This window comes from Tamandua tetradactyla, chromosome 15 (genome assembly GCF_023851605.1).
Source record: "Tamandua tetradactyla isolate mTamTet1 chromosome 15, mTamTet1.pri, whole genome shotgun sequence".
Taxonomy (NCBI): Eukaryota; Metazoa; Chordata; class Mammalia; order Pilosa; family Myrmecophagidae; genus Tamandua; species Tamandua tetradactyla.
Genome location: NC_135341.1, coordinates 55065338 through 55082077, shown reverse-complemented (window position 1 = coordinate 55082077; position 16740 = coordinate 55065338). Strand labels below are relative to the sequence as shown.

Here is a 16740-nt window from a genome sequence, read left to right as displayed (position 1 = left end):
CATGGGAAGGTACATGGTGACATTTGTTGGTCCTTCTCTCCTGGATTCTGGTTTAAAAATGACTCTCTCAGCTCCTGTGGATCCTTCTGGCTTCTCCTAGGGCATTTTCTTTCTCTGAACTCTCTCCAAATGTCTCTGTCTTTTGGAGACATTTGTCTCATAAAGGACTCCAGCAAGGGATTAAGACCAACCTTGAATAGGCTGTGTCACATCTCCATGGAAACAATCTAAGCAAAGGTCCCACCCACAATAGGTCGGCACCTACAGGAATGTATTAAAAGAACATAGGCTTTTCTGGAGTGCATAACAGATTCTAAGCAACACACCAACACTTGCTATTTTCTTTTCTTTTTTTTTAATAGCAGCCATTCTAACGGGTGTGAAATGATATCTTGCAGTTTTGATTTGCATTTCCTTTGTGGCTAGTGATGCTGAACATCATTTCATGTTCTTTCTGGCCATTTATATATCTTCTTTGGAAAGATGTCTGTTCAAGTCTTTTACCCATTTTTAAATTGGGTTGTTTACCTTTTTGTTAAGTTGAAGGATTATTTTTTTACAGCAATACATGCCTTTATAATGGCAGGGGCAAACATGAATAAGTTGTCAAGGTTGAGAACACTGACTCAGGGAAGTGGCTCTCAAATGGTAGAAGGTGGTAAAAGATGTTGAAGGGGGTATGCATGTAGTTTGGAAAAAGCACATTTAAGAAGCAATTGATTTTCTAATGCAAACTCTATAAGGTCAAGCTCAGGAATATAATTTTGACTGATGGGTGGTACTGAAGACCAAATAAAAATTCAGCCTGGGGGGCCTGGACTAAACATAGTTGTGGCTGAAAAACACTGGTTTAGAGGTGGAGGATGGCTGGCACATGGAGAACAGTAAGAAAAACATGTCAAAGACAAAATCTTTTGGGTCAATGTATGGATCCTTAGTCAGAACTTGTCATGGACTTTTTGAATCCAAAAGGCCAATCCAAAAGAAACCCAAGATGGTTCATTAATCTTTCTTTCCCATGTGGGGAAAGTGGGTCTACATTTTAATAATGATCCAAAAGAAAAACAAAAGCACACCCCTCCCACCAACTCCACTCCCATTATTATTATTTTGATAAATGCACTTCAGAATTTAAGTAAACAGTCCCTGGAGTTGTGTAAGAATGGCCCCAGATCCATCCACTAAGAAGTGCTATCATCATTGGTGAGGCCATCCAGTTCGCAAGGAGGACATCATTGGGATTTATTTTGCTATAATTATTTTAGAGCTTCAATTTGTTGTCGTCATGTCTTCAGTTCCCCACTCTTTTGCATATTTATTAGATCAGAACATCCACCTATGCAATCTTTTCTGGTAAAGACCTAAAGTACTGTTTTTGCCCCTGTGAGCTGTTGGAAATAATCTTAAATCATGTTTGTGTCACTGGGGCTGGCTGTATGATTGACAAATTCCAGAAGTCCTTGTTTGAAGGACATTTGACAGAGGATCTCATGAGTCTTTCTGCAGTAGGGGCAGGTGGGCTTGATAAACACAATCACCTTCCCAGAATGGATTTTGCTATTCACAGATTCCTGAGCTGTGCTGACACGCAGCCATCTTCCCGGGAGGAATCCTTATATTGCTCCAGATATAAAAACAGAAAGATTTGTTTATACATTCTAGATATTAATCCTTTATTGGATATGTGAGTTCCAAATATTTTCTCCCATGTATATGTTTCCTTTCATGATAAAGTCCTTTGAGGCACAAAAGTTTTTAATTCTGATGAGGTCCCATTAATCTATGTTTTCTTTTGTTGCTTGTGCTTTGAGTGTAAAGTCTAAGAAACCATTGCCTAATACAAGGTACTTAAGATACTTCTCTATGTTTTCTTCTAGGGGGTTGATCATTCCAGCTCTTATATTAAGTCTTTTGATCCATTTTGAGTTGATTTTTATATATCATTGAGGTAAGGATCCTCCTTTATTTTTGCAAATGGTGATGAGACTGGATCTGTTTTACAGCTATTTTTGCTTGTTGGAATGCTTGATTGGCCTCAGGGTCACAATACCAGTGAGGCCTCCTTTTTAAAATCAATCTATATAATAGTCAAAGCATTTGAGCTAGTTGGGGTATAAAGGGTCACCAGTAATTTAATAAGCCTATGAAGGCTAGCAATTCCTTTACAGTATAGGAAGTTAGACATGTTTGTACTTTTATCTATAATCATGGCCAGAACAACCTTTGTCTTACCTGACCAAACCACCCCTAGGAATTTTACAAACTGTCTGGATCTTGGCATTGTTCATAGTCCATCTTTGGCTTGTTAAAAGCGGTAGGGTTGCCATTTCTAGAGATGCAATACTATTGGAAGTAAGCATAATATATATTTCAATATAGTGAAAAACAGCAACATTTGGTGGCTTTTCCGATTTTGCTAGGTCAGGTGTCACTATCCTGTGACAGATGGAGGAGCTATGTATTTATCTGTGGCAAAACCCAGACTGTCTACTACTGTCTTCTCCATGTAAATGCAAATTGCCTTGGCTATCTTTGGCTACTGGGATACTGAAGAAGCCTAAGCTAAGTCTAATACCTAATGCCTCTCTCCTAACTGGGTTGACAAGCTATTGAGAGAATTGCAATATTGGGCACTGCTGAGTGAATAGGAGCAAAAAACCTTTTAAAATTCTCAATAACTAACTGTCATTCTCTAAATATGATCAGGTTTTTTCACCATCCATATAGGACTATTAAACAGACTCTGTGCTGGTTGTATGATCCCACCTTTGGCCAGTTCTTGTAACATTTCACTGATTTCAGCATATTCACCCAGGAGGTGATATTGTTTGGTATGGGTGACTCTCCCGGGTAGGGGCAGGTACATTGGGGACCAACAAGCAGCACCCTGTATAACCGATTTCACACGCAGCTGTGACAGTGAAATTCACCATGGAGGTGGTAAGGTCTAGGTGTTGTAACACATCCATCCCTTTATATATTCAGGAATGGGAGAAATACATACAATATATTTTCAGGGGGTGGGGTCTTCAATCTGTAATATTAGGGAAGTTTGCAATACATATGTGGTTTTTCCCCTCTAATCCATCCATCAGCTTTAGGAACCCATTAAATCTCCAGGGATTCCCAAGGCTGAGTGCACATTCTGCTCCCATATGAATAAAGGCTACAATGTACAAATGTTTTGTTGAAGACCAGTGGATAACTAGCTCTATGTGAGACTTCCAATCACTTGCTGTCAAAGATCTTGAAGGTGACCATGGCCTCAGCCCTAGTGTTCAGGGGTAGTGGGTCCCCCTCCCCCCGCCCTTATAACAGTTACTTTCCTCTAGGGTGCTTTCCTCTGGTGGAACAGATTTAGGTATAGGCAGAGGCTGATATATTTTCTCCATAGGCAGCTTTTGCTAGAATCCTTCTAATATAGCATTAGGTTCCCTATCTATTTTTAATATTGGGGCACCTATGGCAATTAAATCAGCCCATAATTTTTTGAAGGTTACATATATAGGTCCTCTCTGCTCCTTCCCTTCCAAGGTCTCTGTTTTTTTCCTTATCCCTTTTGACCATATTCTTTCTGTCTCACCCAAGTCTGCTGTTGCCTGTGCCACCTACTGAATGACCTGGCCAGCTAGTGGACTGAAAATAATGTTATGGGGACGTACTAATGCCCCATGCCAAACTGGACGTATGGTTTGCAGGATTTAATCCTTCATGCTGGCTGTGAACAGCTCGTCATTAGGTCCCTGAAAGGATTCAGCATATGCTGCATGCTTCATTACTAGTTCTCTGATTATTTCCTGTAATTCTTCCATAGATAACCATTTGCCTATTGTGGACAGCATGTTCTCCTCATTAGGCCAGACCAATTTTGTAGCTAAAATGAGCCATAGTAATACATTTTGAATACTGTCTGGTCTTTGCCATGCCTGGTAAAGATGCCGATGGAGAGGGATGTATAGTTATGCTAGTCATTTCCACCCCTGTGGGGGATATACGCCCTCATTACTGTTTGCTTCCGAGCCAGGATCTCTTCCCAAGGGTCATCTGGGTCCCTGGTTGCCTTAATTTTTGTGGTTATTGACAAGATTTTTGTGGTATAGACTTGTTTAGACTTGTCTTCAAATTCAATACCCTCCTCGCATTCTCCCTCTTCCTCACTCTCCTAAGGACCCTACAACGTCAGATTCCAGCCTTCCCTCTGGATAACCTTTTGGACCTGCATCCTTCTTCCTTACATAATTGCAACTTTACATGCCATTGCTTCTAATCGTCCCTCTTGGGTTTGCACTTTTTTTGCTAATACGTTAGCGTTGTTGGACCATGCTAACCTAATATCCTTTTCTAGAGTTAATGCCTCTTCTAACCTTCTTATTCCACTTGTGCTTTTAACTGAGCTTTGGCAGCATATCTAACTGCCCATAGCAATAGCTACATGGTGGCAACAATTGCTTCTATTCCTTGTAACTGCCATTTGCCCTCACGTTCTCCTGCAGGATACGTAACACTCTGGCTGGCTGGTGTTTTCAGGGTTGTCCCTAAACTCACACACTGGGCCAAACTGTTCCAAAAAATGGGCTACTTCCCCCTACTTGCTGAAGGTTGACCATCCTGTGGTTTTATCCAGGGATTCCTATTTCTCTTGGCTTGCTTTGTTTTCAATTTCCTGGCTGGTTTGCCAATTATCTGGCTGTGAACCTACACAATAGGTTGTGCCAAAAGTTCGATGGGCACTTAAGACCATAAAGGAACCAGGCCACTCCATATAGCAAAATAGTAACAGTTTATTAGGGGACTTACAGAACAGGAAGTGGATGGATGCATCCGTCCTCGGGGTGGATGCAGGAAGTTCAGAGTGGGTGCTCGGTGCTACCCAGTGTTCTACACTGCCTGTGGGTTACGGGGGGTTATATCAGCTAAGAACAGGGAAGGCAGAGAGCCAACTTGGGACTTGAAAGATCATAACCATGTTTCTTTGAGTTACTGATACGTAGCAGAAGTGGTTCTAGTACAGATAGCTATTTTGCATGTGCACTTTTAGAATGAACCAATCTTGTGCCCTAAATTCTAAGAATTTTCTTGATATCTTCCCCATCCCAAATTACTTTATCCAAATTACTACTCCACACACACCTAAGCCTGGACCGTCATTTGTTTCTTGTCACCATAGATGTTTGAGGGTGGAACAAAGGGGCAAATTTGACAACAAAATGTATCCTATTCACACACTTTTCTTTGCCCCAGCAGAAGTTATTATGTGCTGCATATCCCTGGTCTTTAAATACTACCATTTTAAAAAGTGTTTCACATATTCTGAGCATTATCAAAGAGCTTAGATTTCTCAACAACGTAGGAATTAATAAATGAGGCCCGTAAAGTTTAAATATCTTGCCCACAGTCCCACCACTAGTAAGAGGCAGAGGCCGGGATTCAAACCCAGGTCTGACACCAAAGTCTAGATGCTTACCCATCACTGCTCTACAGCTACGAGTAATGCAGAGTTCCTCCCGAAGGCTTTGGGAGTTTATGGCTTCCAATTTCAGATATGCTGGTCCCTGTGGCTTGGTATTGTATGGTATACGCTAGGGAAATGTACCTCGATGTCTTTGGTGTTGAAACAAGGCTCTGTACACCAGGGGGCGCTGTAGTCTCATGTTACTGCTTTCCTTCTGTAGGATCCCCGAAGGATGCACGTGTGCTGCCTTGCTTTTGGCTAGGGTTTGCCCTGGGTGTTTTTGGTTGTCTGCTCCTCTCTGGTCTGGTTTTAGAAACTCAGTCCAATGGAAGATGGTGTCCTTAAAATTTCTGGAGTTAAGGTTTTAGCCCTGACTGTGTCTCTGATCTGCTGTTTCCTTGAGTACCTCACCTCTCGCCATTCCCGTTCCTATTCCTCCTTTTATGAAACAGGCGTTGCTAAAAATATGATCCTTTTTGTTCTACTGGTTGTGTGTGTGTGTGTGTCTGTAATGTTTAGATATAAAACCGTTTTTTGGAGGGAAACCCTATTTAGTTTTCTCCCGGAAAATGACATCGTTACTTTGGAGACCTAAAGACTGACCTTCTCCAGGGCGGTAATCTCTGCAATTTGGGAAATCTGAAACCTGATTTTAACCTGAACACCCACTCAGAAATTCAATGTGTCCCATTGAATCTAAGCCCAAATATTTTCTGGGATCCTAATTATTAGCTAAGGGCAGCATGCCAGGCTCAGCTATTTTAATAGAGGAAAGTTATTTCTATGTTTTTATCCCACTAATTTTCTCAATTAGTGCCATTGTTGAGCATATGTACCAGGCTGTGCTCAGTATTTAGCACACACTAGCTCCTTTAATCCTCCCACAATCATTTTAGATACATATAATCACCCCTAATTTACAGATGAGAAAATTGAGGTTAACTAGTAAGAAGTTGAAAACTGCTGCTCTAGTTTATACATCCTCAATAGAGACGCTGTCACCCCCAAAGAGGTGGAAATTGGTTCTTGGGGGTGGAGATGGGGAATCTTATGTATAAAGCAAAGATGTGCATACAATATATTAACAGATATACAGTTTATCTGTGGCATTAAAAGTTCACGGAGAGGGAGGTGACTGGGAAAAAAATGTCTAAAAAGGTTGATAAACACTGCTCTAGCTTAATTTTTAAATTCCTATTTGTGCAGATTCCTCAGGAAGAGTCTTTTAAGCTGAATCAAAATTTCTATACACCTGTACACAGAGGCAAAACATGTGAATGCCAGTAAAAAGTTAAGGATATGCAAAAGGCTTAAGATTGATGTCAACTCTTTGGCTGCCACTGCTACCCAAACCCAAGGGAGCTCTCTCATTCAAGATCACTGTCAGTGGATGCTCCATGATTTGTCACTGAAAGGGCTCAGGGAGGAGGTGGTATCTTCCTGTTGGAAAAGGGGCTTGAAACTATGTTGTTATGTCACTTTATGCAAGATTAAAGACATATCTATTATTGGATTAAAGAATGTACTTGACTAAAGCCCTCTAAACCACTCCCAGACACACACATTTTTAAAAAATGCTCTCTTCTTTACTCCTGAATATTATCTTTTTTGGGTTATCTCTGGCCTCCCCAGACCCCATTTGTGTAGAGAACATTGCATATCTTGGTTGCTTGCCACTGTATATTCATGACAGGTAAATAACAAACATCATCTCGGAAATTAATAAGCAGTCCTTAATCCAAAACAGGAAAACCATTTCGAGTGCATGTAGTCATTAAAAGGAAAATTGTTAAATTAAAAAGCGATAAAATCAATGCACTTTCAAAAATCAAAAAAGCTTTGCTTTTAAAACTTAATTTTCCTCCTTAATTCAGCAGAGAGCCACTTTAGCTTTCAGTCTGGGGAAATGAGTGACTAATAGTCTGCATTTTCGGCTGCCTATAACTCTCGAAAAACCCGTTTGAACTCAGCATAGATGGGTGAGGGATAGAACTGGTGTTCACAGGAAGCCTTGCGTCCTTCAAAGGCACCTGGTGTTCTTAACGCTGAGCTTTTTAAGCAAGACCGGCACTGCCTCCAGACTTCCTCAGAGCCACATTCAGAAAAGCAAGGTAAGTGGGGACAGGAACATTGCTTGGGCTTGAGGCCCTTTCTAGTCTGTTTTCTAGACATGTGTGTGGTCTTGAGGATGCGCAGGGAGCTGGCCAGCCTTGGCTCTCTGGACTCTGGGCCATTCCCGTGCTCACAGCTGGCACATGGTGCTCACAGACGAACACCTGCACCGACCCTCTCAGCTCTCATCTGCCGGGCAGTCGGATATTGCAGAGCTTTCTCCCTTCACACTCCTGGCATCAGTGCATGTGTCGAGAACACGCAGAAAGTTCTCATCAAAAATACAAACTTTTTCTACTTTCTTTTTCCTATCAAGGCTCCCAGGCCAAGAAAGAACACACAGAAAGGACCTACAGAATAACTACATTTACCAGCTGTGTTTATTGTTTGTCGTTCTGATGATTTCCTAACTTCTTGCTCTCTTTTATTGCTTTAATTTTCACTGATTGAAACAGTGGAGGGTGGGCAACAGCGGCTTAGTGGCAGAGTTCTTGCCTGCTGTGCCAGAGACCCGGGTTACTAGGATTGTTATTCGTTTAACAAACTTTTTTAGAGACCATATGATGCCCCACCAGGTCTTCACCATTGGTTTATAAAAGCAAATAAAAAGTCCTCTCTTTAGAAACAGTTTGGGTGTTTGGGTATTTGGGAGGGAAGGGGGGTGGGGAGGTAGAGGAGGAAGGTGTGAATTACTGAACAGCGTGAAAAGGGTTTTAATAAGGAATGTCTGGGTTCCAGGGAAGGATTAAGAGGGAAGCAAGAGCAGGGTTAGCGTGAGTCGGAGAGGGCCAGAATCCCTGAACTGCTCTGGTTTTCACGTGAACATATGTTCAAGAAGGTTTTAACTTTTTGTTTCCCTGCGTAGACAGGACATGAGGATGACTGGGGAGGCAGAGACTTCAGTTTTGGTCATGATTTGCCTTTTCCAAGCCTATCAGACTGATTAGGATTCAGGGCAGCTTATACTGGTTGCTATATGCTGTTTAGTGTAAATTTCCCTCAAATTACCCAACTGAATATTGCCAGCCTTGGAAGCCCATTTGCTGGGTTGGTGTCACATTGGCCCAGGCACAGTAGTCACCGAAGCAGGGATGACCAGGCTGTGTTCCCACTTGAGATGACATTTTGGAGCCAGTACCGGGAAGGTGGTGGTGTACTGGAGCCAGCCCATGCCACCTCCGGAGACCAAATTGTTAAATATTCAGGAATTTTGTGAGGCAGTCATTAAAATTTTGGTAGCTTGAAACTGGCCAAGGTAAGAGTTTTTTACACCATGGAAACCAGCATACGCCACATATCAGGGTCCCCCCACCACCACCACCACCTTTCCCAGAGAAACCTGGTTCACCAGCACGTCACCGGGACTAGGGTTCTGATAAGCAAGTTCTACACATAGATGTGGGGTCTTCCGAAGTCACTGAACCTGTCTGAACCTTTCATGACTAATCTGCACCATGGGTCACTTATGCTTGCTTGGCTCACAGCAGAAGAGTTTTATTGAAGGGGTGTAGGGACAGGACCATGGAGCAGGGATTAAATGTACAATGCTGGTGAGCACGCTTTGAAATCTATGAAGTGCAAAGCATGTAGGAGGAATTACAACTCTGATATAAAAGCGTGACCAATGGGTTTTCCTTTAGCCAAATGATTATCTAAGTAATTACTGAATTTTTGAGGTTACGATCTGAAGAGGAAACACGCACAGGTTTTCCTTTTTCTATTTTGGCATGGGCGGGCTCCGGAAATCAAACCTGGGTCTCTGGCATGGCAGGTGAGAATTCTTGCCACTGAGCTACTGTTGCACCGCCCTTTTTTTCTTTTCTCATGCACACGTTTTAAATGTTTGCTCTTATGTCAGAAAGCCCTGGTTACCGTACTTTTGGGGGTCTCAACTAGACTAGTCATTTCCGCGGGTAATTTCAGTGACCCAGACTAGGGGCTATCTTCTGGAAACACATCCACACAACCATCTTGAAAAGGGAGTTTCGCTAACCCCCACCTTACAAATGAGAGAAACAAAGCTCCCAGCAGAGGGGTAAGAAAGTTAACGAATGGCAGAGCTGGAATTTAAATGAAATCTTTCTGACTCCAAAGGCCAGGATTATTTTTATTTGGTTGTGCTGTCCTGTAAGGAATTGAGGGCTTCAGCTTGGACAGGATGTATAACGATCCAGGGGCTAAATAATAAGCAACATGTTCAAGGTACATGGGTGGTTCAGTGGTAGAATGCTGCCCTTCCATGTGGGAGACCATGTTCAATTCCCGGACTATGCACCCTCCCCTCCCCCCCCAAGAAACACAACAAAACAAAAAGAAAAGCTCTGCTCTGCATTCAGCACAATTTTGATTTGTTTTTGTTCTTGCAGAAATCTTATCTGTCGTTTTCCTCATCAGCTTCTTGATTGGGCCTACACCTGCCTTGAGGAGTCCATAGGTTTAAAATATGAGCCCCACAGATATAACAGACACCACCCCAGATGAAAGCCTGTATAGCAATTATTATCTCTATGAAGGTATCCCCAAACCTTGCACCAAAGAAGGCATCAAGGCATTTGGGGGCCTCTTCCTACCGCCCCTTTACTTTTTGGTCTTTGTGTTTGGTCTGCTTGGAAATTCCACGGTGGTCCTGGTCCTGTTCAAATACAAGCGGCTGAAGTCCATGACTGATGTCTACCTACTCAATCTCGCAATCTCGGATCTGCTCTTTGTGTTTTCCCTCCCTTTCTGGGGCTACTATGCTGCAGACCAGTGGCTTTTTGGACTAGGTCTGTGCAAGATTATTTCCTGGATGTACTTGGTGGGATTTTACGGTGGCATATTCTTCATCATGCTTATGAGCATCGATCGCTATCTGGCGATTGTGCATGCGGTGTTTTCCTTGAGAGCGAGGACCTTGACTTATGGGGTCATCACCAGCTTGGCCACATGGTCAGTGGCTGTGTTCGCCTCACTTCCAGGCCTGTTGTTCAGCACTTGTTATACTGAGCACAACCGTACCTACTGCAAGACCAGGTATTCTCTCAACTCCACAACGTGGAAGGTTCTGAGCTCCCTGGAGATCAACATTCTGGGATTGGTGATCCCCTTGGGGATCATGCTGTTTTGCTACTCGATGATCATCAGGACCCTGCAGCACTGTAAAAACGAGAAGAAGAACAAAGCGGTGAGGATGATCTTTGCCGTGGTGGTCCTCTTCCTTGGGTTCTGGACACCTTACAACGTAGTACTCTTCCTTGAAACTCTGGTGGAGCTAGAGGTCCTTCAGGGCTGCACTTTGGAAAGACACCTGGACTATGCCATTCAAGCCACAGAAACCCTGGCTTTTGTTCACTGCTGCCTTAACCCCGTCATCTACTTTTTCCTGGGGGAGAAATTCCGGAAGTACATCATACAGCTCTTCAAAACCTGCAAGGTCCCTTTTAGGGTCTGCCGATACTGTGGGCTCCTCCAGCTCTACTCTGCCGACACCCCCAGCTCATCTTACACACAGTCCACCATGGATCACGACCTCCATGATGCTCTCTAAAAAAAAAAAGAAATGCAAAGTGCAAAATACCCAGGTTTATAAACTTCCCAAATGAAGAGCTTACTTCAAATTGCATTTTAGTAAGAGTTCTCTGCGCAGTTGTCACAAAGAAGACTTGCATCCAAAGCAGAAAGTTGACTTCTCACCCCGAAGTTAGCGTGTCCTCATATGCAATTTCAGCCTGGTGAGCGTTCACTTGCAATGATGCATCCTTCTTCACGCCAGGCTTGTGTGCAGGGAGAAGTAAATCCGAGGAGGAGAACTCTGAGCAGTGAGTGTTTCAATGAGGTTATGGATAATATTGGAGGGAAAGATCAGTCCCTTCAAATCTGAACTAATGGAGTTCTCCAGAGGGAATTGTAGAAAATGGACTGATGGAGTAAATTGCTACTTCTTCTGTGAAAAATGGACCCTCAAATTAATCTGACTTTGGGCTGGGCAACAGTAGCTCAGTGGCAGAATTCTCACCTCCCATGTCAAAGACCCGGTTTGATTTCTGGAGCCTGCCCAGGCCAAAAAAAAAGCATTGTGCACACACACAAAAATCAATCTAACTTTTGTGGAACAATATAGAAAACGTTGAAATGCTGTACTAGTCTTTTTCTAATAAAATATCTGAGGCGTGATATAGTGCATGAAGCTAGATATATGCAGAAACAATTAGTAAAGTAATGGACCTAGACCTTAATTATTTTGTTGTAAAGGATTATTTGTTAATCAAAGCCAGACTTCTTGTGTTGATTACGAGTGGAAGGATACGAAGGCATTAGCCGTTCTGATTTCCAACTATGAAATACAAGGCACTCCAAATCCAAGCACACTTGTGGAAATTCACACACAGTTTCATTTGCTGGTGGATGTGTTCTGTTTGGTTTTAATTATAGCAGATGATATTTACATTAAAAATAATACATAGGTCATAAATACATGTATTTGGGGGTCTTTTAAATTGTTTACAAAAATGCCTTCAAAATTGAAAATTGAAAAATTAAAAATAAAGAGGACTAATAAAGTATGATGATACCATCTTAATTATTTTGAAGTACTTGCCATCGATTAAGAATAATCAACTAAAAGTTTCTGCTGATGTGACTTTAAAATGACCCTGTCGAAAAAATGATGAAATTGTGAAGTGTCTTCCTCTCTTTTAAAATATTGACCCTTGTTTTTTAACTTTTGAGTGACTAAAAGTTTGGTTAACAGTTCCTTATAAATTATTTCAATAATCTAATTAACCATTTTAAACCATTTCGATAAATTGCTATCTCTGTCTTTACAGCCTTAATCAGAATTAAGCAAAGACTGCCACAAAGTGTGAGGAGACCTCTAATCCCCCCAAAACCAAAAACCTATCTTGCAAACTATTAACTGAGTTAATCAGTTTGAGGTGCTTCTGTAAGTTTACATATTATTGCATGCTCTACATATTTTTTTTTATAAAGAATGTATTCCCAGAAAATGCAGTTTCAGAAAAGTGATTTTAAAAGGGAAAGCTGATGTTGTCTTTGTAGAAATAAGATACAATAAAATAAACTTGTTTATATCCCACAGAGCCTTTTCTTCCTGGTCATGCTTGTGTCTGAGTCTCCTGATGGGGCTGAGAATCTGAGCTGCTGATATTCTCATTGTCTCACCATGTGTAGGTGCCTTGAAACTGCCCAGGAGGAGGAATCAGAGGGTCCGCCGTTAAGAGCTCCACCTGAGAAGGGGAAAGGAGTCCCTCTTGTGTTGTAGTGTACTTGGAGACCAGAGTGGATAAGGAGTCAGGGGTGGGTTTACTTCCTAGGCAGTTTCTCTGTAAAAAAAAACACCTTGCCTGGTGTGCTAGAATCTGCCAAATCCTAGTTGCGCATTTTCTTACGAGCTTGAGCATGTTACTTTCTTCTCTCAGCCTCCGTTTTTTTCATCTGTCAAATGAGTATATTATTATCTTTATTTCAGGTTGATTGAAAGAAAGAAATAATACAATTAATGAAAAGCATCTATTTTCCTGGGTCTTAGATACTGCATGGTTTTGGATTTGCCAACCGGCAGCTGCCTCCCCTTTCCTGGTAGACCTCGGAAGTTTATAAATGAATGAAGTCATTAATCACAGTGACACAAATTATAGGCCACTAAGGGACAGGGGCTGGCCAAAGGGACTTTACTGTCCTTCATTACACATCATGTCCAATGCTGAGCAGTGGTTGCCCACACAGCCTCTATCCTTCCGCCTGAAGGTGGGAGTCTCTCATTGCCTGAAGTCACTCAGGGCTCCTCTTCTCCCAAAATTGAGGAGAGTGTTCCCTCAGGGTGGGAAAAGAGAGCCTCTGGTGACACCCAAATACAGCCCGCTCAGAACATGGGAAAGAAAATTTCTTCCCAGTCAATAGTAGCAGAGACAGAGAAAATAAGCCAGTATGATTTCTACCCAAAGGCAGGTTTTTTGGGAAAACTTTACACCTGAGATGTATCCCTTCCTTGTTGCAACATGCCTAGCTTCTGGTGAACACAGACTAGGTGTAATTTGCTTAAGAACAATAAAAAATGACCTGATCTGTTTCTGTCCCATAGTAGGCACTCAATAAATTTCTATCAAATAAATCAATTCATCTGCTTCCCATGAGGAGGAAAAATACATGGTGACGCCAAAGGGTCTTCAGACCAAGGAACTCATAACAGTTTGCATTATTTGATGCAATTACTTCATATTTGTTGAATGTCTATTTTAATCCAAACAGAGCACTAGGTTATGGGGGAAATAAAGAGGTAAATGAGTAAGTTCCACACTCAGGGAATTTACAGTCTGATGAGAGAAAAACAAACACAAGATAAACTATAATGTAAGAAAGACCAATATGATAGAGTTACAAACAAACTGCGTTCCAGAGGAAGGAGAAATTGACTTGAATTCAAATTTTCATAATGCCACAGCTTTTGAACTAGGCTTTGTAGGAGAAATATGATTTTGATGGATGGAAAGACGGGAGGATACTCTAGGCCTCATGAAACAACATCTGAAGAGGGAGGGTGGCTAGAGAGCGCCACGTGTTTATGTAGTGGTGAGCAGGGTTTTTTGGTGGGCAAAGTGAAGATGTGGGGTTGGTGATGGGAGCAAAGTAGAAGATAAGACCAAGGAGAAATGATAGACCTAAGAGGAAGTGGGTTTGATTTTCCCGAGTTGGCTACATTTGGGCTTCAGGAGACTGTGGTGGATGCTGTGGTGTGCTGCCTCAGGACTGAGGCCTTGTCCTATATGCTGTCACTGTTGGCAGCTGACGGCTCTCAGCTGGTCTCCCTTTGGGAATTGTCCTTCTAGGGGACAGCTCACATTCAATGACTGGATAATGAGGGAATACAAGCTCCTGTCCCTTGCTTCAATTTGGGACAACTTGAAGGGCCATTCCAACTGCAGAACTCCCCATAAGATTAGCCTTGGTTGCAACCTCATCACTGCTCAACTTTTGCCACTGCCCAGTCCTGCTTCCTTCACACCCTTCCAGGTGTTGTTCCCAAGAAGACTCTCCATTAAATCTACTTGTGCCCTGAGCTCAGAGTCTCAGAGTCTATGTCCAATAACTCAAATCTAAAACAGGGAGTTTCTGATCACTGGGGAAAAGTGAGCACTGATAAAAATGGAAACTGACTCCAGATGAGGGAAAATGAGGAGGTATAATCTCGGCTAGGGATGTCCTTCACTCACAGCCCTTTGACCATCAACCCCATTTGACTCTTGGTGCCTATGTTCTCCTTCAGTCAGTCTCACCTTTACCCTCATAATTTGCCTGCCTCAAGCCCTGAGGCATCTTCCCCTATATCACTCTGTCCCTATCATGGTCATGACCCATCTCTACCCTTGGCTAGTCCACAATAGCCTGACATCTGTATGTGTACCAGTGTACCAGTCAGTGACTGTCCACTCCATCTTTCGGCCCTCTTGGCTCATATGAACCATACATAAGCTTCATTCATTTTTCGTCCCAATACTTTACTGCTGAAAAACTTATAATGGCTCCAACTCCCCCTTCAAAAGTCTGAAATCCACAGAATGCTTTCATATACTGAAACGAGTTACAACCTCAACAACCCCCTAAAGTAGATATTATTATCCCCAGCAAACTGAGGTTCAGGGCAGACAGTCTTTTAATCATGAATTAGATTAACTCCACTAACAATGACCACTACCTAACTGTGGACCAAAATGCCTAGCACAAAGAAGTCGTCCACCTATTTTCTATTGAGTCAATGAATTTCCCCATCTCTTAATTAATTATTCTACACTGGCAAGATTCAAGTTTCTATTTCATTACACAAAGTTCACCAATCCTATCCCCCAAATCCCCATTGTGTTTCTAATAAAATCTTACATGACAGAATTCAAAGAGTAACTGAACTGCCTCCTAGTTCCAGAAAATGGGTAGTCTATAGGTCAAAAATTACTTCATTAAGACTTTTGGTATGAGCATAGCTGCAGAAGTCTGCATTTTCATCTTCTCTGGGAAATTGGAAAGTGAAAGCAAGAAGAATGAATTAAAAAACCCACACTGAACCCTACTGCAAACTATGGGTTATAGTTAATAGTACAATTATAATAATATTCTTTTATCATTTGAAAAAAGGTACCATGCTAATGCAAAATGTTAATAATGGGGGGTGGGGTGGTATGGGAACTCCTTATTGCATGGTTTTTCTGTAAACCTACAACTTCTCTAATAAAAAATTATTTTGAAAAGAGATATAACAGTTTTGGTTTTCAGGGATTTGGGGTTTTTAAAACTGAGAATTAGGAATTATGAATTTATACTTTACTAGTTTCCAGTAAAATCTGCTTTGGGAAACTCTGGCAGCAAGATGAATTGGACACTGTCTTCCAGTTATCACGAAAAATTATTAGAAATCAGAAATAAAGGCCCTAAAATGTTTAAGCAGACAGATATAGTCTAGAAAGAATTTTGGAGTTGGCTAAAGTGGAGTTCAAACTTTGGCTCTGTGTGGGAGATTGGAAGGACTCTTGCACACAGTTAGCTGGTTTAGAGCCCTGTTTGAATGTCATAAACCTTCTTCATTTTATAAGCTCAGATTTTAATTTTATAAACTGTTGATTTTATTTTTTGTATAATTTAAAAAACTCATTTATTTATTTGATCCCTTTAATCTTTTAGTCTTCTAGTTGTAACTGTTTTACTTATCTTAATCATTCCTCATCTCTATGTTGTCATTTATGATTTTACATTACATCTTTTATTCCTCTCCCCTCCGAAAAACACCAACAAAAATCCCCCATGAACTCCATTTTAAGTCACTGTTGAGAGATATAATTTTTCAGACTACAAAATATCTGTGAGGTCTGTCAAAGCAGCTGATATTAAGCAAAAAACAGCATGGGAAAAAGTGAAGAGAAGGGTGATGAGAGAATGCAGAGTGAAGGATGCCAGAAAAAGTACATTTCCTGAAGGTGGAGGGGAGGGCACACCATGTGGTGCAACAGCAGAGATGAACAGGGTTTCTGTCAGCAGCCCTTCCTAGCCCCAATTTGGCTCAGAGGAGCAGGGGAGGCAGACTTGCCAACTTTTAAATTTGTAGGAAGCTGTTTCTGTGGCAGTAAAAAAGAAGAGAGCTATTGGGTTGTGAAAACAGGTAGGCTGGAGGTACCTGACATAAACCTACATAC

General features: G+C 41.7%; 1 protein-coding gene and 1 pseudogene across 1 annotated transcript; one reads left to right on the top strand and one right to left on the bottom strand.

The window, feature by feature from the left end:
* Positions 1 to 1256: 1256 nt before the first annotated feature.
* Positions 1257 to 1595, bottom strand: LOC143657765 (glutaredoxin-1 pseudogene; annotated as a pseudogene).
* Positions 1596 to 6379: 4784 nt separating this feature from the next.
* Positions 6380 to 12870, top strand: CCR4 (C-C motif chemokine receptor 4). Its single transcript, XM_077130401.1, has 2 exons — positions 6380 to 7563; positions 9931 to 12870. Exon 2 carries the CDS (start codon positions 10008 to 10010, stop codon positions 11088 to 11090), a length of 1083 nt encoding a protein of 360 aa, XP_076986516.1. The 5' UTR covers positions 6380 to 7563; positions 9931 to 10007; the 3' UTR covers positions 11091 to 12870.
* Positions 12871 to 16740: the final 3870 nt, after the last annotated feature.

What these genes read in the sequence shown, in the direction of transcription:
- CCR4 (XM_077130401.1), top strand. Translation starts at nt 10,008, where the DNA reads ATGAGCCCCACAGATATAACAGACACCACCCCAGATGAAAGCCTGTAT.